The sequence below is a fragment of the Schistocerca cancellata genome, chromosome 8 (assembly GCF_023864275.1).
Source record: "Schistocerca cancellata isolate TAMUIC-IGC-003103 chromosome 8, iqSchCanc2.1, whole genome shotgun sequence".
NCBI lineage: Eukaryota > Metazoa > Arthropoda > Insecta > Orthoptera > Acrididae > Schistocerca > Schistocerca cancellata.
The window spans coordinates 110,806,187-110,831,089 of record NC_064633.1 but is presented as its reverse complement, the minus strand read 5'-3'; the positions used below and the strand labels follow the sequence as shown (position 1 = coordinate 110,831,089).

The 24,903-nt window shown below is 40.9% G+C and overlaps 1 protein-coding gene across 1 annotated transcript; it reads right to left on the bottom strand.

Moving 5' to 3' along the window:
* Positions 1-956: 956 nt before the first annotated feature.
* On the bottom strand, positions 957-24,903 carry LOC126095404 (bromodomain-containing protein 4-like). Its single transcript, XM_049910204.1, has 2 exons — positions 24,739-24,903; positions 957-1,589 (listed from the first exon to the last, which is right to left on the bottom strand). The coding sequence occupies exons 1-2, from the start codon at positions 24,901-24,903 to the stop codon at positions 957-959; spliced, it is 798 nt and encodes a 265-aa protein (XP_049766161.1).

Below are 24,903 nucleotides of genomic sequence, written 5' to 3'. Positions count from 1 at the left end.
ACTGACGCAAAACGTAGAACACAAAACGCTTTCTGTTGTCCCGGCACGTTTTTACTGGGACTGAAGAGGGCGCACATTGCTGCTACCTAGTGGGAACCATGTAAAACTCGAGAACTTGATCTTTCCAACACTACATTGTTCACGCACGTATCTCAAATAACATAATAGTTATGATTTTTTTAATCAGATGATTCTTTTTGGTACACCCTGTATTGGTCCTTTCTAGTCGCCACACACAGATCTCTATCCCAGATCTCAGATAACTTGCAGCTGGAACAGATGAACCTAGCTCGACGCTAGTAAAATGACAATAGTATGAAAGTGATACAACATTTGAATACAGTCAGCGATTCATATTATAATACTGTGACAGTTTGAAACCTTTACACACAAGGATACAATGTTATCAATATTGTAAATAATATAAATAAATTTGCTCAATATTTAATCATTTATTAAATATTGATGTGCCTGTGGCACCTCGTTCACACACAAACACGACTAGTCTGGCCTGGCTGTTCCTTCCTATACTGCTCCGAATTTGTACTATGGTTATCTGTGCAATTATGAGTCAGAGAACCTGGGTGGCGCGCTGGGTAGTGTATCTGGTTAGTGAGCAGGAGATCTGGGTTCGAATCCTGGAATTTTTGCAGATTTTAATTCATTACCATGGGCTTGAGACTTAATGTGTCTCTGGAACAGTTAATTTCGTATGATTGATGTATCTTTTATTATGTGCAGCATACCAGATCTACTTGCAGTAACTCTTCAAAGTTATGAAAATTTTACGGGTTTCCTGTGGTAAGAATATGTATAACTTTTTGTATGTGTGTGATTTTTTCAACAATGCAAAATGAAGTAGTGGGAGTCCATTAGCAAGTAAGTTAATTTAAGTAAAGAGAGAAAACACTTGCAGGTACGAGCCCTTACGACAAATATCTGTAAATAGTCAAAGGTTAGCAAATAAGTGTGCACACCTTGAGAGACGACTTGGTGCTGAAGAACTTGCCGCAATCTTCACACTTGTATTTTGTGCGCTGATCGATTGCTTCATCAGAGGCTAAAACTGGATTTTCTGGCAGTTCTTCAGGTTTCCGTGATGATTCTGGCTCGTCTGGAGCCTGCTGTAGGTGAGGGCTTGGAAGCTGCAACAACGGTGGCTGGGGCTGCTTGAGTTCCTGAAAGGGGGCTGGGAGCTTCGATGGTGGTACTGAGTATGGTGGCAGTGTTGCTGTGAGTGGTTGGCGGGATGGTGGGAGAGGCGGCGTCACAGGAGTGGCACAGTGGACCTGCTGTTGGAGATCACTGAGAGATGGTTGAGGTGGAGCTGGTGGTGGTGGAGGTGGCTGGTGCTGAACAGTGGGAATCCACTGGTGCTGCTGCAGCTGTTGTGCTGACATTGTGGCCTTCGAGTTGTAGGGCTGGCCGATGTCGTTTGTATTGCTGCTGTTACCGTTGCTGTTGTTGTTGGTTTCTAGGCGTACCGTCTCGTCTGGAGATCCTATGTCCATCAGCCTCTTGACGAGAAAGCTGGTGCGGTCCTGCTCACTCTGGCGCACTGTCGGTGCCTCGGAGCCATCACCAAGCTGCTGTACATGGGAAGTCTTACATGAACAGCAATACAAACACTGGACCTACTACAGTGAGAGAACCACATTCCACTGGTTGTTAGTCACATGTTAAAAGAAGCAAGTGACAGTCAGAGGAGTTCAACACTAAGTGAGACTGATCAGTTACAGTCAGGCATGATGGTATTGCAGGAAACCTAGCGTTAAAGCCTGGAAACTATATGGTCATGGATGGTATCAAGAACGGTCCACGGAATTTTTCGGTATGCTTTCAACCTAGTCTTCACTTTTGAGTGTGATGATCCACCACAAACGACACATGGTGCGAATTCTACGTTAACCTGTATGTCCCTTTTATCTAATAGTATACCTGGGGTGGGTAATTGATACGCATGTCTCTGAATGGCGTCCAATTGAGAGACTTCCCGTTCAGCTACAGGAAGCTATTGTGCCACTGAATGATCAATGCATTATAAACTAGAAAGGATGTACACTAACGTCCAAAACTTGAAGGTTAATTAATTACTTGAATAAATAGAACATTTTAAGTGAATCACAGTTCGGTTTCCGAAGTGGCAAAAATAGAGTCAGCCATAGTAGAATTCACAAAAGTTGTACTTGATGCTCTTGATAAAGATGAGTGTGTGAAAGGCATATTTTTGGATCTTTCTAAGACGTTTGATGCAGTCGACCATAAGGTTATATTAAATAACATTAGGAATAACATTAGGAATAAGAATAATAAATAGCATTAGGAATAAGAGGGGCAGCTAATGATTTGTATTGATCATACCTAACAGATAGGGTACAAAGAGTAGAGATAACACATACTTCAAATAGCTCTAAACGTTTAGTAAAACACTTATCCGAACCAAAATACATTAATATGGGGGTTCCACAAGGTAGCATATTAGGACCAATACTGTTCCTGATATACATCAATGACTTTCCCAGTAGTATTGCTCATAGTGAAAAAATTCTCTTCACTGATGACAGCAATATTATAGTAATTGAGAAAACAAATGAATCCTTGTTGAGAAAGCAAATGAAACTCTCAAGGAAGTTTATGATTGGTCAATAAGCAGTAAAGTGACTTTGGACATAAAGAAAACTAATGCCATGAATTTCAGTTTGAAGAGGAAAAATGACAATGTTAAATTAAATGTAGATGACACCTCTATAGACTGTAACAAATGCAAAATTTCTAGGAATGAAGTTTGATTCTCAGTTGAAGTGGTGTGAACACACGAAGGTACTTGCAAACAGAATGTCATCAGCATCTTATGCCCTTAGAATCCTATCATCAGTGTGTGACTTGCAGTGTCTTTTAGTTGCATATTATTCATATGTAAACTGAATTTTTAGCTATGGCATGCTTTTTTGGGGAACAAATGCACAAAACATGAACGCAATTTTCAAACTCCAGAAAAGAGCCATATGAATAATAACCAAAAATACTAGACGAGTTCATTGTAAAGATCTACTCATAACACTAGGGATTTTAACTGCTCCATGTGAATACATTTACCAATCAGTTGCACATTTCAAAAATAACATTGGTAATTACTGCACAAACAGGTCTGTCCATGACAATACAACAAGAGACTGAACTTAGATTTATCAAGAAAAAATAAACATAAAACTCAAAACAGCAATTTCTGCCAAGGAATAAAACTGTACAATAAATTACCAAAAGAGATTAAAGAAATTTCAAAAATATACTTATTTAAAAAGGCAGCTAAAAAGTACCTGTTATGCAATACATTTTATACATTGAAGGATTACTTAGCTAAAACAGAATAGGGATTTGATAAAAAAATGTTATACAAATAAATAATAATAATAACGATTATAAAATGTCCAAAATTACACATAACACCTTAACTTTATGTTTTTCTTCTTTTTTCCTTTCTAGAAATATTTACCCCCAAGCTCTTCCTCTTTCTGAGCTCAACATCTCATTCATTATGGAGGGATGCTGACTCAGTTTTTCGGAACAGCAAATGGGAAGTTTCGGTACAGAATATGACCCAGAGATCACCAGTGTGTGTGTGTGTGTGTAGTGAGTGAAGTGTTTTATGAAACAATGTGTGTATAGAGTGTGCAGTGCCTGATACTGACATATGAGTGAAAAGTGTGACATTATGTTATTTAATAAGTTATTTGTAAAAAAAAGTATTGTATACCAGGAGTAGTTCTAATGATTGTCTCTAACTAGAAGTCTCTAAATATATTTGTATACGAATAAGCTTATTTTAAATTGATCTAAATTTGTAAATAGTCTGACATGTCCTATACCTTCGTTAAAAGAGATCTATGTATGAATAAAGCTACTACTTCTACTACTAGTATAGAAGTGGGGTATGCATGGGGGTAATTATGGAAAACCTACAGTCGTGAAGAGGAGCAGCACAATGTGAACTTCGAGTAGCAGTAGCCTGAACATCTTCCGACTACGGGGGGACATCCAACGCTGGAATTCAAATCGGTCTACTCCAGTTTGGCTAGAATACGAAAGGCAATGATGGCCTTTTATTTTATACTTGAGTGACTCATTGGCGTTTAATTAGACGAAATCCCGCAATCGTGTCAGAGTAACGTTGTCGATCTGGAAACTGTTATTAATGAACTGCAAGTAGAGCTTCGGCAGTTAAAAGCAGAAATAAGTCAGCATAACATTCCGAAAGATCTGTCAAATGATAGTTTATGCTGTACAAGTACAACTACAATAATGAATTTTTCATTATTGCCATCAGTACCAGTGGTTAACGGGAAAACCGAAGATGAAGTGAAAGTGTTGTTTCGTAAACTTGAAGGTGCCGCCCTGTTAGGATCATGGACAGATCGCGATAAGCTAGTGGTTGCCAAATTAAGAATTCAGGGAGCAGCGGAGCCTACTTGCGTGAAATCATTTGTCGCAGAAAGGAAGATTAGACTAGGCCGTAGCAACTACAATCTATGAAATCGTTCTTCAGATGGTACTCAAGGGAGCAGCGATACTGACGTCGTGTGAATGGACTGCCCAAACGATGTATCAGTTCAAATCATCCTAGTCGATGTTCAAATTGATCAGCCTCAGCAAATTCCCAAGAGAGCAGGAAAGTCAGCCCCATGCAAGGAAGGAACTTTGTTATTAACTGAGCGATCCGAGAAAAGTGAGTTACTGGATACAATGCTTTGTTATGTTGCTAGACGTGTAGGTGTCGCTACAATGGTGAGACAGAATGTCCCGGTTACAATAACGAATATGAGCAATAAGGATGTTGTTTTGCCACGAGGAACGGAAATAGCTGAAGTGTCGAGCATAAGTAAAAGCGATGCAATACAGATTCCAGATGTGGTAAGAAACGCTGCAGTTATAAACACAGATTTTTGTAACAGTACCGCAAAATTACAAAGAGGAGACGAAATTAATAACGAACTGAAGCGCAAGATTTGGAAGAAGATAGAACATTTGACAGATGATGAACAGAAGATTTTAGAGCCTGTTTTGTTGGAGTATGCAGATTTATTCCGAGAACGTGCAAATTTACCTGTCACTAATTTAGTTCGGCATCGTATTCATTCAGGGAATGCAGCCCCAATCACACAGAAACTTTACCGAATACCATTTAGTCAAAGAGAGTTGGTAGAAGACATGGTTAAAGAACAATTAGAAGCCGCAATTATAAAAACACGAGATCCTTCAGACCCATCATGGTATTCGCCTGTTGTAATTGTCAAGAAGAAATCAATTTCTGGAGAACCACAGTTCCGTTTTGGTGTTGATTACCGATCTTTGATTGCTGTGACCACACCCAACATTTACCCCTTACCAAATTTAGTAGAAATCTTGGATTACTTCGGCAAATCTCGAATTTTTCAGTATGTGATTCAACAAGTGGTTATCACCAGTTAACAGTGCATCCGAATGATCAAGCAAAAACTTCATTTTTAACTGCAACAGGAGTATACAAGTATCTTAGTATACCATTTGGACTTCATAATGCTCCAGCTACATTTCAACGACTAATGCATTCAGTTTTACAAGGGCTCACCCCAACATAAGCACTTGTTTACCTCGATAATGTAATAATTTTTTGGTGCAAACATGAAGCAGCATACTGAGAGATTACAAACTGTTTTTGAGCGTATAAGAAGTGCAAGCCTGTCTTTGTCAATAGATAAATGTCATTTTGCACAAAATAAAGTTAACTATGTTGGTCATGTTATAACCTGTGAAGGTGTTCGACCTGATCCAAAATTAATTGAAGATGTAAAGAAGTTTCCTGAGCCACAGAATTTGAAAGAACTACAATCATTCTTGGGATTGTCAACTTTCTACAGACAATTTATGGCCAGTTATGCGAATATAGCACATCCAGTGACACAGCTACTGAAGAAAGGAGCCACATTTAATTGGTCAACAGAATGCAAAAAGGCAATGGATGAACTTAAAACTGCTCTAACCATAGCCCCAGTGTTAGCCTATCCGGATTTCAGTTAACCTTTTATTATTTCAACAGATGCATCGACTTTTGCCATCGGTGCAATCTTGTATCAAAAAGTTGATATACATGAACATTCAATCTGATTTGCTTCTAGACAATTAATCAAAGCAGAATGTAATTATACTACTACTGAGAAGGGGCTTTGTGCTTTGGTTTTTGGTATAACACATAACAGATGTTTCTTAACAGGAAGAGATTTTACAGTTACTACAGATCATGCCGAACTTAAATGGTTACTGAGCTTAAAGCATCAAAGTTTCAGATTAACAAGATGGGCGTTAAGGCTGAGTCAGTACCAGTTTAAGGTTATTCACCGACCTGGTAAACAACATGGGAATGCTGATGCAATGACTCGAAAAGTCAATGTTTGTGTTACAATAAGTCAAGAAGAAGAGCTAAAGGCAGCTCAAGAAGAAAATCCACAATGCAAATCACAGAAAAATGATAAACATTTTGTCGAAATAGATGGATTATTGTACAAAATCACTTGTAAAGGAAACCACCTAGTTATTCCAGAAAGCTTGAAAGAAGAAATCATGAGATAACAACATGATTCTTTATAATCAGGGCATTGCAGTAAAAAAGCCTCAAACATTAAAATAGCTCAAATGTTTTGGTGGCCGAGCCACAAAGCTGACGTATTCGAGTTTGTTTCACAATATGATTCATGTAACACAAGGAATAATGTAGGAAAAAGTAGAGCACCATTGCAAAAACTGCCAGAGACAAGTAAACCATTTGAAAGAGTAGGACTAGATGTAAGACCGTTGCCTAAGACTAAAGATGGAAACAAATACATACTGACAATGTTAGATCATTTCTCTATATACCTTCTCATAATACCAATACCTGATCAGAGTGCTGTGACTATAGCTAAAGTTTTTGTGAAAGAATGACTTCTGGATCACCATTGAGTATAATTAGTGATAAGGAACGAATTTTATGCGTAAATTACTAAAACAGACTTGTAAGCTCATCCAAATAACTCAGCACACGCTGAAGGAAATGGAAGAGTTGAGTGACTCCACAGAACAATTATTAAAATGGTTAGGCATTATGTGGGCAAGAAACACTACAATTGGGATGTATGTTTACAGTACTTAGTAAGTTGTCACAACGCCAAAATGCACAGATCAACTGGTCTAGGTACATATGAGATCGTCTATGGAAGAAGATTGCATTCACCTTCGGACTTTGTACAATCAACTACTGGAATCAGCAGTGAACATGTAAGGGATCTAGCATGCAAACTAAAGGAAGCATGGAAGGGAGTGAAACGCCGAAATCATCTATCCTTTCTTCAGCAAGCAAGACAACACAACCACCAAGCAGCAGTGCCACAGTACTGAGGTGGAGATGATGTGTGTCTGAGCAACATGGTGTTAAGAGTGAAGTCGAAAAGTTTAAGAAGTTTCGGAAAGGTCCATATCCAATCATGGAGGTGTTGGCGCCAGTCACTCTTAAGCTCCAACTGTCCTTTCGTTCGTTTGTCGTTCATGTCAGTCATGTAAAGCTATTTCTGAATAGATTTCCTGTAGCATCGCAAGACGACAAGGACCGACCGAAAGGTAGACCTCCTGTTCTGAAACCCAAGAAGCGAGAATCGCGAGGTCGCAGTCTAGACTTTGAGGCTGAGGCATCGCCACGTTCCGAGCTATCCTGTTCAAGACACGCCAAAAATCTGCGCAAACGTGCGTAGTGTGTGAGAGTGCAATGCGTGTGTTTATTTTAGCCATGTGCTTATGTGAATGCGATGTGAAAATTTAGTATTGAAACTATTGCACACGTGCACAAATGCAGCTAAACCTTTTATTCCACAAGTTACCACAAGCAATTCATTTATTTTATGTTCATTGTTAACTCTAGTATTTAGAACTAATTAACCATGCCCATTTTTATTATAATGTTTGCTATGATAACATATTCTACTAATGCTGTAGTAATAGTACCACAGAGTACAGGTGTTTTGTTTGAACCATGATCAGACATGGTCGTTTCAACAAGCAATGTAAAACTTGTACTCAAGTACAATCTGAGTGAAATCCAGCAACAGTTCAATTCTGTAAAAAAGCAAATTGATCCAATTCGTTCTGTTGAGGGTAATGATACAATTTTAGAAATGGCTACATTTTGGTATAATAACTGGATCACAGCCAAAATGCAGGTAGATTCTACATTTGCTAAGTATGAAAAGAGATTTACTGTTTTTTAAAGCTTTTGCCATCCAAAACTTTAATTAGGCGTAAACATGCCTGGTTTGATTTTGGAGGGAGTATCCTTCATACTGTATTTGGTACTTTATCTAGTCGAGATCTACAGGAAGTGAAAGGTAAAATATTAGCTCTTGAACAACAGTCCATTACAAATTCAACAAACCTCTCTAATGAAATTATCGTAGTAAACAATATGCAAAAAACCAATACTAATCACACAGTTTTCATTGAACAGATTGTAAAGCAATTTATCTCGCATTTCCATGTAATTCGTAATGAAACGAACGCAAATATCAAAAAATTATTCCAACAATTAAATGCTGTGAGTGCACACTTAAACACTCTTTTGTTAAGGGTTACTGATAGTTTATCAAATGCTAGAATTGATGCCTTAACTTAAGAACAGCGTTAGAAAGTAGTTAAAATGATTTTTTGTACAGTATAATACAACATCCAGATCAATTTTTACATATCCTATTTTCAACTGAACGAAAGCTAGATGCAACATATACTATGATCTACCCTGTTAACTCTTACGATTTGTATTCTTACTACAAGTTAACCACCACACACTCTTTATTAATTGAAGATGAATCAACTGCTATTGTTTCTATACCCGTTTCTAGATCAAAGCATAATTTTGAAATATTTATACTTACCCTGTGAAATGGAGATAGGCAGGTATTCGTTTAAAGTACTCTACTAAATGATTATCTACTGATCAGCAAGGATCGAAGATATTTTGTGTCCCTAAATGAAAACGATTTGCATACAAGTAAATGTAATCATAAGTTAATTTGCCCTGAATCGGCAGTATTCTTAGATAGTAGAGTGTACAGCTGTGAGAAAGGATTGTGTACGAATCATCCCCCAAGATATGATTGCCCTAGAATTACAACGCATCTTTATCATCCATTTCTTAAACGATGTTCTGAAGGTATAATTTTTTCGTTTAACTTCACCTTGATGTCACATTTATTTGTAAAAATTACGATTCACGTAAGCTACCCCTCACACTCAAATTTAATTATAGTGGATTGATCGTTAATGCCACACATTGTGATTTGTCATGTGAACTATTTGACAAGCCTAGTGGACTGCCAACTTCATTTAATGCAACTGGACATCTGCTACTAATGAGAATGTTATCTGTTTATTACAATGATTCAAACATATTAACATATGGAAAAGGATATCCATGAAAATGTAATGTCTTCCAATAATGAAGTAAACTTCATTGAAGCAGCAAATAGAATTACATCCTTCAATTCATCCAGTGAGGTTAATGTTTATTTGATTGTCAGTATTGTTTTTATTGCTTTTATTGATTTGTCTTTTGTCAACAACATTTGCCATGTATGAAACTGTCATCCTGAAAGCTCGCCTCTCTGTACCGAACGTTACTGTGTCTGCAAATGAAATACACATTATAGTGCCTTCTGATGCCATGAGTGGTGAAGTAAATTCATAACGCCCAGGAGGTCGTTTTGAACCTATAGTTCATCTTTTTCTCTGAGGAGAGTAATGTAAGGATCTATGGGTTTGCAAGTAGCCTTACAGTGTGTAACACGTGCTCGCCAGCCGACCTATCTTGGAATATTGACAATTTGCTTGGTCAGTAGTCATGTGTCAGGCCACAATGTGCCACAAGAGAGTAAGCCACTGGCCGCCGTCTGCAGTGAGCCATAGAACTAGCGTAGACTAGGACGCAAATATGTCACTTTTCTTAGCTCACAATGGTGCCTTTCGATATGACTGTAATTAGCTGGTGTTAGGATGTCAGACGCAGTGATTATGGGTGCGCGTAGCGTGCATGTTTCATAATCAGTCTTTTGTTAATAAACTGTTTAAACTTACGTCTCGGTGTTCGTGTATCCTGTACCTCAGGGACTCACTGCTTACGAATCCTGACAAATATTTCATGTAATTATCCTCCATGTACTTACTATTTTTGGCATTCTGTTACCGGGCCTTCAGATAGGATTACTTTTTTTTATCTTCACCGGCTTCAGTAGTATCAGATATTCAGATTTTCGATACAGTTGGATGCCATAAAAAGAAACAAAGTCAAAGTGAACTCAAGACGGAATATAAGAATAGCTGAATAGGAATCGAGACAAAATTCAGGCTTATCGGCATGAGGATAAAATCTCGGTTTTCAAGCTGTGTCAATTCCAACGAAATGCTCGAGCTTTTTATGGCTAGATCCGCCATTCAAGAATTCGGAGGCCTTTGTAAAATTTATGAAATATGGAGATCCAGGCGACACTGCCATGACAGAAGACCAGATAGATCAAGAATTTATAGCTATGACGATGGTGGAAGGGTGCAGTTCCAAAGTCTGGACAGATAGGGGTTTCAGGAGACAGAAGCCTGTGTGGGATTGGCATTGGACGCTAAGGTGATGGGGAGTCCAGATGAGGTGAAATGGTTCAAATGGCTCTGAGCACTATTGGACTAAACATCTGTGGTAATCAGTCCCCAAGAACTTAGAACTACTTAAACGTAACTAACCTAAGGACATCACACACATCCATGCCCGAGGCAGGATTCGAACCTGCGACCGTAGCAGTCGCGCGGTTCCGGACTGAGCGCCTAGAACCAGATGAGGTGACAGTGAGGGGTGAGCACAAGGTATTTCAATATGAAGATGGTATCTGTTCTTTCAGCCATGTCCAAAAGAACAGATACCATTGGTGACTGTGCAGCTCTCTAGAGTGATAATTAAATCAAGACCTTAAGCTGTCAACAGGCGTTGATATACATCAAGTGGGACAGTTGAAATTATGTGCCATGACCGGGACTTGAACCCGGGATCATCTACTTACAAGGCAGATGCTCTATCCATCTGAGCCACTGAGGGCACAGATCAAATAGCGACTGCAGGGACTTATCCCTTGCACACTCCCTGTGAGACCCACAGTCCCAACTTAATGCCCATGCGCTATGTTCGCAGTGCCCCTGCCCATTACACTCATTACTCATGGCAGACAATCTTACTGAGTCCCATAAGAGGTTGAGCAATGCGTGTGCATCCACGTAGAAAAAGGTCAATGGCTGATTAGCCTTAACTCTATGAAGATGGAGCTTTAAAAGGAGCTTGGAATGCCATAAATATAGGCATTCTGCACATCGAGGGAAACAAAAATAGCAGAGGGGCAAGAATTAAGTTGGAGAGAGAGGAGATGGATAAGATTGAGGTGCTGGTTGTCAGTGGAGAAGGAAGGCCAGAAACGACACTGGGTAAGAGGGAGGAAATAGTGGTGAGGTGGATGGTGATGATGCCAGCAAGAGAGGATGGACTTGAATATCTTACTGATCATGGAGGTGAGGCATATGGGGCAATAGGAGGAAGTGTCGAAAGGTGGTTTCTTTGGTTTAAGGAGCAACAGGATGTGGGAGGTTTCCGCAGGTCAGGGTAAAAGCCAATGGAGGGGATGGTGTTGTACAGGGTGGTAAGGGCACCAAGAAACGAGAGAGGGGATTGCTTGAGGCAGAAGTAGGTGATGCATTTATGACTAGGGGCAGTGTGGCGTTTTGATTAGAGGATTATTTTAATGTTGTGTGCTGTAATAGGGGCGTTGATTTTTGAGGACAGTAACTAGTCCAAGTATTGGAAACTAGGAGCAAGCAATGGGACAGTGGTACCGGTGTGGTCAAGGCGATTGGGGAAGAGGGAGTAATCAAAGTGAGAATTATCAGGTATGGAGGCATGTTACTGAGGGAAAGGGCAGTTGTCACGGAGGAGTGGGTAATGTGGGGTGGGATGTCTACCAGTAAGGTGATGGAAGGCAGACCTGTACTTAGAGGACAGGAAGTCTGGTACTGTGTTTGGTGCATGTATGGCGCCAATCCGGGGTATCTGTGCTATCAGAAGGTTTCAAACGCGTCTTTGTAATTGCCAGTGATGGAGGAGTGTGTTCCAGTCAATAATGTGGAGGAAGAAATGGTAGACCCGGAGGTATTCATGCAGGAAGAGAATTTCTTTTGGAGGAATGGTAGGATGGTGGGAGTGGATTTGTTTGGTGGGAACATGGGTTGCCACAGCGCCACAAATGGTCTGCTGGAGGAAGGATGAGGGGTGACCATTGTCATCAGGATAGTGGAAGGGGATGGGCTGGCTTCTGACCTACATGTTGATAGATTCCCAGTAGGCATTCCAGTCAACACATCTACATCTACATTTATACTCCGCAAGCCACCCAACGGTGTGTGGCGGAGGGCACTTTACGTGCCACTGTCATTATCTCCCTTTCCTGTTCCAGTCGCGTATGGTTCGCGGGAAGAACGACTGTCTGAAAGCCTCTGTGCGCGCTCTAATCTCTCTAATTTTACATTCGTGATCTCCTCGGGAGGTATAAGTAGGGGGAAGCAATATAAACGATACCTCATCCAGAAACGCACCCTCTCGAAACCTGGCGAGCAAGCTACACCGCGATGCAGAGCGCCTCTCTTGCAGAGTCTGCCACTTGAGTTTGTTAAACATCTCCGTAACGCTATCACGGTTACCAAATAACCCTGTGACGAAACGCGCCGCTCTTCTTTGGATCTTCTCTATCTCCTCCGTCAACCCGATCTGGTACGGATCCCACACTGATGAGCAATACTCAAGTATAGGTCGAACGAGTGTTTTGTAAGCCACCTCCTTTGTTGATGGACTACATTTTCTAAGGACTCTCCCAATGAATCTCAACCTGGTACCCGCCTTACCAACAATTAATTTTATATGATCATTCCACTTCAAATCGTTCCGCACGCATACTCCCAGATATTTTACAGAAGTAACTGCTACCAGTGTTTGTTCCGCTATCATATAATCATACAATAAAGGATCCTTCTTTCTATGTATTCGCAATACATTACATTTGTCTATATTAAGGGTCAGTTGCCACTCCCTGCACCAAGTGCCTATCCGCTGCAGATCTTCCTGCATTTCGCTACAATTTTCTAATGCTGCAACTTCTCTGTATACTACAGCATCATCCGCGAAAAGCCGCATGGAACTTCCGACACTATCTACTAGGTCATTTATATATATTGTGAAAAACAATGGTCCCATAACACTCCCCTGTGGCACGCCAGAGGTTACTTTAATGTCTGTAGACGTCTCTCCGTTGATAACAACATGCTGTGTTCTGTTTGCTAAAAACTCTTCAATCCAGCCACACAGCTGGTCTGATATTCCGTAGGCTCTTACTTTGTTTATCAGGCGACAGTGCGGAACTGTATCGAACGCCTTCCGGAAGTCAAGAAAAATAGCATCTACCTGGGAGCCCGTATCTAATATTTTCTGGGTCTCATGAACAAATAAAGCGAGTTGGGTTTCACACGATCGCTGTTTCCGGAATCCATGTTGATTCCTACATAGTAGATTCTGAGTTTCCAAAAACGACATGATACTCGAGCAAAAGACATGTTCTAAAATTCTACAACAGATCGACGTCAGAGATATAGGTCTATAGTTTTGCGCATCTGCTCGACGACCCTTTTTGAAGACTGGGACTACCTGTGCTCTTTTCCAATCATTTGGAACCTTCTGTTCCTCTAGAGACTTGCGGTACACGGCTGTTAGAAGAGGGGCAAGTTCTTTCGCGTACTCTGTGTAGAATCGAATTGGTATCCCGTCAGGTCCAGTGGACTTTCCTCTGTTGAGTGATTCCAGTTGCTTTTCTATTCCTTGGACACTTATTTCGATGTCAGCCATTTTTTCGTTGGTGCGAGGATTTAGAGAAGGAACTGCAGTGCGGTCTTCCTCTGTGAAACAGCTTTGGAAAAAGGTGTTTAGTATTTCAGCTTTACGCTTGTCATCCTCTGTTTCAATGCCATCATCATCCCGGAGTGTCTGGACATGATGTTTCGAGCCACTTACTGATTTAACGTAAGACCAGAACTTCCTAGGATTTTCTGTCAAGTCGGTACCTAGTATTTTACTTTCGAATTCACTGAACGCTTCACGCATAGCCCTCCTTACGCTAACTTTGACATCGTTTAGCATCTGTTTGTCTGAGAGGTTTTGGCTGCGTTTAAACTTGGAGTGTAGCTCTCTTTGCTTTCGCAGTAGTTTCCTAACTTTGTTGTTGTACCACGGTGGGTTTTTCCCGTCCCTCACAGTTTTACTCGGCACGTACCTGTCTAAAACGCATTTTACGATTGCCTTGAACTTTTTCCATAAACACTCAACATTGTCAGTGTCGGAACAGAAATTTTCGTTTTGATCTGTTAGGTAGTCTGAAATCTGCCTTCTATTACTCTTGCTAAACAGATAAACCTTCCTCCCTTTTTTTATATTCCTATTAACTTCCATATTCAGGGATGCTGCAACGGCCTTATGATCACTGATTCCCTGCTCTGCACTTACAGAGTCGAAAAGTTCGGGTCTGTTTGTTATCAGTAGGTCCAAGATGTTATCTCCACGAGTCGGTTCTCTGTTTAATTGCTCGAGGTAATTTTCGGATAGTGCACTCAGTATAATGTCACTCGATGCTCTGTCCCTACCACCCGTCCTAAACATCTGAGTGTCCCAGTCTATATCTGATAAATTGAAATCTCCACCTAAGACCATAACATGCTGAGAAAAAAAAACACGATGGTGTTGTGAACGACCATGGGAGGGGTGAGGGGTGACAGGGTGGGGAGCTGGTACAGGATGAGGGACAAAGTAGATGGAGAACAGAACTGAAAGGTGGTCATGGCAAATGGGATCTAGGACTTCTGTGGTGATATGCTCTAGGAGGTTGGGTGAAGGGAGGATGATTTCAGGGGTGGTGTTAAATTCAGGACAGCTATGCTGAGGGAGGGGTACAAGGTACCCTTGGAGGGTGGAAAGGAAGTGATGCCACCACCAGAGGGTGTCAGGGCCATGGCTATGGATATTAAGGTCTACAGCAATCACGTAGATGGAGAATTTGCGGTCAGTATGGGAGAGGGAGTCACAGAGGATGGGAGCAACAGGGTGGACATACAGATGATGATGATGAGCGTGGGAAAAGGACCCTGAGGATAAGGTGTTTGGTTGAGTCATTGTGCACGTGTCGTGGCCAGGCATTGATATGCCAATAGCGACCCCACCTCGCCCTAAAGGGCGTGGATTATCGGTTTGTTGAAGGACATAGCGAGAGGTGCAGCCTATGTGGTATTGTTGGAGTCACACCAGAGAGGCATTTCGGACATTGATAATGAAATCAAATCACAATAATATCAAGACACGTTCGTAGGATTAGTTGACCTGGAGAGAGTGTTCGACAATGACAAATGGTGCAAGAAGTTCGAAATTCTGAGGAAAATAATGTAAAAAGTGGGGAGAGATGCGTAATATACAACATGTACAAGAGGCAAGAGGGAGTAGTACGAGTGGAAGACCATGAACAAAGTGTTCAGATTGAAATGGGTGTAAGACAGAAATGTAGCCTTCCACCCCTACTGTTCAGTCTATACACTGAAGCAGCAATCATGAAGATAAAAGAAAGTTTCAGCTATTTAATTCAAATTCAAGGTGAAAAGATACTAATGACATTGATTTCATCAGTGAAAAATCAGGAAAATTTACATGATATACTGAACGGGTTGAGCAGTCTCATGAGTACAGGTTACAGAGTGCGAGTAAATAGGAGAAATGAAAAGCAGCAAGATACTTAACATCAGGACTGGTGATCACGAAATAGATGAAATTATGAATTCCGCAATCTAGGCAGCAAAGTAACCCATGACATGGAGCATAGACATTAACAAGTCTATCATTGACAAGGAGGAGGTTTCTGGTCAGTAGCAGTCTACTAATATCTAACATATGTCTTAATGGAGGAAGAAATTCCTGAGAATTTACGACTGGAGCACAGCCAAAATCCACCATCTGGAATGATATCACAACTGCCATCTTAAATGACGTCATCACCACCATCTTGGATACGTCTGGCAACAATGCAGAGTGGCTCAGTTACACTTTGCCCCAATACTCTCTGCATTGAGGTACAAGGTCGAGGATATATTGGTAGGGAGGACACAGCATGTTATCTTGGTTGCTGAGTAATCGGTGGATAAAGAGGAAGCTTTAGGTGTATCCCAGGGAGATGTGTTGGGATCCTTGCTGTTCATGTTCCATCTTCACTTCCTTTTGAACAATATCAACAATAAAAAGAAGCTTCCACAGACGATGCTGCTATATATGCTGAAGTACTGCAGAGATATTCAGTGGGATCTCAATAAGATTTGAAAGTCGCGCAAAGATGACAACTTGTTTGAAAGTTCTGAAATGTAAAATTGTGCACATCACATACGATAATGACTACAACATCAGCGATTCACTCTTTTGATAAGTCAAATGAAACAAATACCTTGGAGTAATGTTTTTGTAAAGATAGGAAACAGAAAGACCACATAGTCGTAGGTACAGGAGTTTGGAAGGCTTCGGTTTATTGGAAGAATACTTGGGAAATGCATTCAGTCTACAAAGAAATTGTTTACAAAACACTCGAGCAATCCCTCCTAGAATATTTCTCATCTGAATAGGAGACGTACCAAGAGGACTAACATGGCATATAGGGACACTGGAGGTCCTAAATCCAATCTTAGGGAAGTTTTTGAAGATGGTTGGTGGTTGGAGTGGTCGGTTTTTGTAAGGAGAGAGACGAAGAGGTAGTACAGGAATCTGGAGGAAGAACGCAGTTTGTGTGTCTGGGAATCTCTGAGGGGGCTTCATGTGACAAGTGAGCCACCAATTTCTCGCACGTTTTCGAGGAGCCTTTAAAGTGATTAAGCGGAAAGCGTTTTTCAACCGGTAATCGGACCTCGGCTTTTCTTAATGCATAGTGGCTGCATGAATTTGAGCACTTTTCCAGTGTGCCAGTGGCCAACAATTTACAACACAAAGCACAATGCGGAATAAACTATTGTTTTAATCCTGAAACGTGTGCCCTCCTAGAAATACTTTTTTCCTATTTATCTGTGCAATATAGTTGACAGTAAAAGATTACCGATTAGATTGTCTAACTTTATGTGAGAAGCTTTGGTAACATCTAGATTACAGGCTCCAACACCATCCAGCGAATGCATTGTCCGCCCACTCGTTGAGCCCCTTTAACGTCTCTGTCCAGATTTACTGTAGCTATACTCGTTCTTTCCATGCATAAAGTGTGGCCAAAGCGCTTGAGTCTAGATATTCTGAAAAATGTGGCCAAAGCACTTGAGTCTAGATATTCTTACTTGCTCAAGTGCTTTCTCTCACCTCCTCAGATCACAATTTGCCAAGTTTTGTTTTCTGTATAGTGGACCTTAAGACCATCATTGACGCTTGTAGATGCTATGAGACTCCTTGTGAGGGGAGCACAGTTCTACAGTATATGTTAGGAAAGGTTTGAAGCAGCTTCTTTGCACCGCTGATTTTGATTTTCTTGGCATGTCTGGACACCATCCAAACGGTATCGTCTCTTGGTAGAAGCTAAGGCTGTTCTCAGTACTACTTGCAACCTCTTTTGTGACAACATTAAATCGAAAAACTTTGTTTCCCATTCTACCATATTCTCGCTGTTTACAGTCTTGACCTTTGCTGACCACCTGTCGTTACTAACTCACGTTCTTATTCCTTGCAAAGCATTTGTTTTGATATTGTATTTGTGGTATCCTCCATCCATTTGCTAAGTTTCATTTAAATCTCTACAATGCGTTTCTCAGACGGACAGAGTGATTCCATGATGATGTTATAAACTGTCATCGATGATGAAGAAGAGTGAATCTATCAATTTGAGGGTCCATGGCCTGGAAAACGCATTTTCTGAAGTAGATATGGATTAAAACTATAAAAAATGTCTGATAAACAAGCATATATTAAGTGATATGAGCTTTTATTCGCTTTTGATACTGTGAAACACATCTTTTCTATTGAAGAGTTCACAAAGTTCATGATTACCAGACCAGTCTATAAGTCCACCACCTCCTTGTCCACAGTACCCCACAAAGAGAAAACCATGGTATACCACTCCTACACATAAATACGACAAACTCGATAACCTTATGTGTAATGCAGTGTAGAAGTTGAAGTATCTATGCTAGCAGAATAGATATGTAGAAAACACAAGATGAAACAATTTATTGGACTCACCAAAACGAACCAATAATACAATATCCAAAAGAACAACCGACTCGATCCCAACTGCGGGTCGAAACAAAATACAAAATAAAAAATTATAAAAAAAATAAAAAAGACCCGATTCTACACGTGGAGTGAACACAAACAGTTCTACCAAGTCCGGAGGTTCGTCGACTATACCAAGAGATCGGCCAGCCAGAAGAGGGGTCTGGCTGTGGCTACTGGGGCATCAGCTCTGTATCCTTCAAAGTGGTGCATAGAACTGCCTTTCCCAGGCAGTGCGCTGCCTTATAAAGCCCTTTGGCGGATGTATCTACCGGAACTATATGCAACACGTGCCTGGCGTAGCAAAGTAGTTCCTAGGCTACCTGCGACCTCTGGTGAAGCTGCTTTGCAGGCTTCGGGAACGGGTAGCAGTTCCTGTCGGCCGTTCGTGGAGACCTGTTGGTGTGTTGTGTTGTGGCCGCCAGTAAATCTGTGTTTTGACAACACAGATGACGTAAATTATCGTCATAAATATACACCCTGTGACGCAGGCACCCCGTGATGGTTGGATGTAAAGTGGGATGCCGATGCAGTAGGCGTTATGGTGTCCGAAGTGTGCGGCCACAGAAGTAGTTCCAATTTACAATGTTAGTTTAGTATGCTGTCTTGTTGGCGCTGCAGCCACAGCTTACATGACCTGAGATAAAATGGCTGAAAACCCGAAAAATGCATGGAACACACTCGTACCTTGACTTTAACGTCAGGGAGTCAAAATATACACACACCAAAAATAATCTGCATCGGAGCTGAATAATGTGTGAGTGCTCATTCCTACTCCTGGCGGTGGAGACTCCTGCAGTGGTTCCGAAACAAGAAAAAATGTCTCCAAAGACATTTGTGTATGGAATTACCAATAGCTCTTTTATCTCCAGTTACATAACCATCACAGAGTCATTTTTATATTTATTATTATATCATCCCTGTCGCCCCATTTTGGGGGCTGTGTCGCATGGTTAACAAACATGCAAAGTTATATGTATCAGGCATGTAGCAGCCACATCTCGGAATGGAACACCCAGATATTGTATACTAGCCATCAAAAACGAGATTAATACATATGATGGGATAGTATTATTTATCTGTGATAATAATCTTCAATATCATGCTTGAACAGCACATTCCAAGGCGAAAAACTGAACTGCCACAATCAGCACAGTCAATCGCCATCTGGCGGACGTAATATGCAGTCTACAGTTCCCCTCCCATAAATAAATTACACGCAAATATGGGTCAAGCCTGTCACCTAGGCAGCCACAGTCGGTCGAATTTTCCATCATATAGTGGAAATTTCTAACCAAATGGGTCCCACCTCACCCTGCGTTTTATTTTGCACCAATCTGCAGGTGTAACCTTACGTTTTTAACATCCATATGGTTGGAATCCCTCCTTCCACACGAAAGAATTTGTCGTCTGGGCTACATTCAGTACCAATTCGCCAGTTGGAAGCTCTCAGTGGCCCTTCTCTGTACCGTCTTGCTGCCCTCCGCCTCCGAAACCGCCGCCGTCGTTCGCTGCTTTGGGGTCTACTGCCAGCTGCCCGCCACTGCTCGCCGCTTCAGAGTCTACTGTCATGTCGCCATCGCAGTCACAGTCGCCATGCTATTGCGTGGTCTTTGCGTTCGTCTTAGTCTGATGTATCGTCTCCCAACTCAGAGTTTTCGTGTCCTACCTAGGCAACACCTGTCAGCAGTAAATTCTTCTGCATTTAGACACCCAGTCACCACCATTATCCACATTTCCCCTTCCCCTACCCCCACTATCACTTCATGAAGTTCCTCCTCTGGTCCCCTCCTTACACCCAACCTCCCCTCATTACTGTTTTCTACCCTTACATCTCCTTCCCCAAATTGTACCTCAGATATATTCAGTCCACTCCCACTCCTGCCCATGCCACCTGCCCTCGAAAATTTCCCCTCCTCCCCAGTCACCCTGCAATATCAGCACCTCCTTCGCCAGACAACAGAAGCCACCCCTGATGATTTACTGACACTACCTCATTTTGGCACCTCCACATCTCAAGAAGGTGTGGCCTTCTGTCACCTCCCACTCCAACCTATCCCTCACCCTTCTTCCCAGGTCGGTCTCACCAAAAAGACTCTAAACGATCTAGTGTCGACCCCACTTCTGCACCCCACCAAAAAACCACCGCCTACCAATAACCCTTCTGACCTCCCATGGGATATCACTATGATGCCTACCTTTGCACCAGCCCCAAGTTCTGTAACACCTGATCCACCACCTTAGAAGTCCACAAATACTTCCCCAACGCCCCCATTTCCTAACTCATTCCCTGAAAGGACTACTTTCTCAGCAAATCCCCCAATCCCTCCCTTCACACCAACCTCCTCAAAAAGATCTTGCGTGTCACCTTTGGCCGCCATTCAACTCTTACACCAATCCTTACCCCCTCCTGTCCCTACTAGACCCAACCCACTCACCATTGTTGCTGACCTCCAACCATCACCACTGTGTTCACAAGGCTCAGCCTTGTGGTCATGGAGATGGAGGTGTTGGCAGAACTGAATGCCCACCCTGCCCCCAGAATCTGGACTTCCCACCACATGTACAATGTCCCTGGACCCACCTTCCTCATACATGTCTTCATAGAATTTCCCTCCTCCAACAACCACCTCCTCACCAAGGGAGGGTCCTATATTTATAACTACCATCCTCCTTCCCAGTCCCACCAGTGCCAAAAGTACCTGGTCTACAATGATCACCTTACATCTATGTGCCTGTAAAAAATCCTCCCACCTGCCCCCACAGCAAAGCCTCTTATTTCCTCAAACTCTGAACCTCACCTCACCTCCTTCATGTAATACATGTCATGAAGCCCATCCCAACAATTCCTCTACATGTAAGGCAAAACCCACTCCCATAAAACCATAGTCTACCATTCCCACCATTCATCCCACTGATCAAACCCTCCACACCCACAATTCCATCTGCCTACCCCCACAGCCAAAGACATCATCCAGTTCCTTACGATCATCCTTCAAATCATGCATCCCTTCCAACACTGACACACTCTCCAGCATATCTCCCTCACTGCCCATTCAGTTTTTCACCTAAGCAACTCAGCCACCTACTCCCACAATCAAGCCCATTTCGTCTTCACATCCTTGTCTAAGCCTCTCTTGCCCACTTCCCTCTCTCTCTCCCCATGCTGGCGTGACGGCAGTATCATTTTCTTCCCTGCTGACAAGATTCTATTCATGCATACCCTGTCCCAGCAGCAGGTTGACATCTTAATCCTCAATGAAGTGTTCAGCTGAACTTGCCATAATTCTTGCACTTGTCGGCTCTCACAGTCTTTGGAATTGTATTGATGTTATTTTTACGAAAGTGAGATATGTTGCTAGGTTGATACAATCTACACACCAACGTGAATAGTCGTTTTGTTGTCACTTTCACCAATGATTTTAGAAATTCTGATGGAATCTTATAAATACCTTCTGCCTTATTTGATAATAAGTCTTACAAAGCTCTTTTAAATTCTGACTGAAATACAAAATCCACTCTCTCTTCCAAATTGACTCCTATTCCTTCTTGTGTCACTTTTAACAAATCTTCCCCCTCACAGAGATCTTCAATATACTCTTTCCACGTCTCTGCTTTCTTCTCTGCATTTAAGAGTGGAATACCCATAGCACTCTTAATATCACCACGCTCGCTTTTAATTTCACCAAAGGTAGTTTTGATTTTCTTGCCAACAATCATTTCTTTATCGATTTCTTCGCATTTCTCGTTCAATCATGTCTTCTTAGCTTCCCTACATTTCCTGTTTATTTAATTTCTCTGTGACCTGTATTTCTTTTTTCCTGAATTTCCCTGATCATTTTAATACTTCCCTCATTCATCGACCAACTGAAGTATTTCCTCCGTTACACATGATTTCTTTGCAGTTACTTTCTTTGTATCTTCGTGTCTTTCCCAACTTCCATGATTATTCTTTTTAGAGATTTTCATTCCTCTTGAACTGTACTATCAATCGAGCTATTTCTTGTAGCTGTATCTATAGCCCTGGAAAAATCAAAGCGCATAGTCTCCTGTAACTCTTTCGTTTACTACTTTCCCTACAACAGCATTCCAGTCCCCGATGACTACTGTAGTTTCGTCTCCCTTTACAGGCTGCATTAGCCTTTCAGTATCCTCACATGCTTTCTCTCTCTCTCTTCCTCTTCAGTTCGCAGCAGCACTACATACACTTGAACTATACTTCACAGTGCTGGTTTGCTGTCGATTCTGATAAGAACAACCATATCACTAAACCGTTCACAGTAACACACTCCATATCCTACTTTCCTATTCATAACGAATCCTACTCCCATTGTACCATTTACTGCTAATGCTGATATTAGCCGTTACTCATCTGACCAAAACTCCGTGTCTTCTCCCCATTTTACTTTTATGAGACCGATTCTACCTAGGTTGAGCCCTTGCACTTCCCTTTTCAGATTTTCTTGCTTCCCTACCCCGTTCCTGCGTATGACATTCCATGCCTCGACTCATAGAGTCATTCATTTTTCTCGCAGTTGTCTCCCTTTTGGTAGTCCTCTCCCGGAGATCCGAATAGGGCTCTATTCCGGAATCTTTTGCCAATGACGAGATTGTCATGAGACTTTTTCACCTACAAGCTACATGTCCTATGGACACATGTTATGCGCCTTTAATGCAGTGGTTTCCACTGCCTTCTGCGTTCTCATGCTGTCGATAATTCCTTCCCACCACAAGGGAAGCTTTGTCTGGTCCTCTGTTCTCTTTGACAAGCCTGTTGGCAGAATGAGGGTGGCTTTGTATGTGAGAGGAATTTGACATAACAACCTGGCATGCACCTATCAAGTTCCATCACCCCATAGATGTCATCAAGTCCATGACCTTATAGATGACGCAATGTCTCCTCCAGTAATGACAGAAAGATCGGGTAACTTATGAATTAGTGAACAGTTAAAAAAATGGCTCAGAGCACTATGTGACTTAACTTCTGAGGTCATCAGCCGCCTGTAACTTAGAACTAATTAAACCTAACTAACCTAAGGACATCATACACATCGATGCCTGAGGCAGGATTCGAACCTGCGACAGTAGCGGTCGCTCGGCTCCAGACTGTAGTGCCTAGAACCGCACAGCCACTCCGGCTGGCTAGTGAACAGTGCTGAGAAAGATTTCTGTTACATTCACAGATGAGTCCAGAAGGTGACAGATGAATCTCAGTATAAGTTTATGCTGACCCTTGATACTGAATCTTGCGCAACGGTACATCCATTTCATAGGTTCTGTGTCGCTTACCTCAGTCCTGCCTCACTCCAGGACTGACCAAAGTTACCTAGAACCTACAGAATTGTTCTAATTGCAGTCCCTCTTTTTAGGTCTAACTCATTTAATTTCATTAAAGAAATACATATTTTATAGTAAATTATTTAGAAAATTAATAATTATGAATATTTTTTCTCATCACATTCACTTATTATAAAACATCAGGAAGCAAATTTAATATTTTTTATAAGAGGAGCACATAAGAAAAAATTAATCATGTGAATGTAAGATATATTTTCCTTACCAAAAAGTCTTACAACATTGACAAGTAACTTTATTATTCTGGCAATATTTTTTACTTTCTTCACAAATCCAACAAAACCCACCTGCTTCATACTTACATTTATAAAATTCATTAATATTCTTTTTATTCAGACAGTTACCTCAATGCTCCAGCTGTTTGGTATTGTCCATTTAACGATTATAAAACTTAGTAGGAAAAAAATAAATTAAAAAATCACAAAGTGAATTTCAGATCATGAAAAGCAGTATTTGTAATTTTCATATTTCTTCAGTTCTGTATCAGATATTCGAAAATCCCAATCAGTAATTAACTTAGAATATCTATCTGGTAACAAAATCTTAAACTCATTATTAAACTACATATAATTTTTTCCATACCTGGTATTTATCTATACACGTCCAGTAATACTATATAAAATATTTATGTCTAACTAACTTATCTTTTTAATCTTTTTTTTTAGACACTTGCACTGTAGAAAATTCTTGGTTAGAGTTTCCATATATACAGAATACATTTTACTACATTTCTGTATAATTTGTAATGTCCATGTGGTAATGTATCTATTTTATTTTCCCAAACATATCGTTTATCATCATATGGACTCAACACTTTCTTATTTATCCCAGCTTTATAGATTTCATGTTTTCCACTGTGAATCGTATATGTTTTTTCTTTACTGTTCTCTGTTGTTAAACATACAGTCTTCATAATGTTCTAAGATTATTCTACATTTAACAATACATTGCTTTACTCCTTTAGATTTTTCTTTATTATTACCAACCTTATAAGCATACATTTTTGCTGTCAAACAACAAAATTCTTCTGTTATTTTTCCATTGCATTTATCTTTCAGTTTCCCTGAAACTTTCTTGTTTACTTGTGGAATGCCATAAATATTATTTTCAGTATAATCAATAGTATCTAATTTATCAATTATTATTTTCAT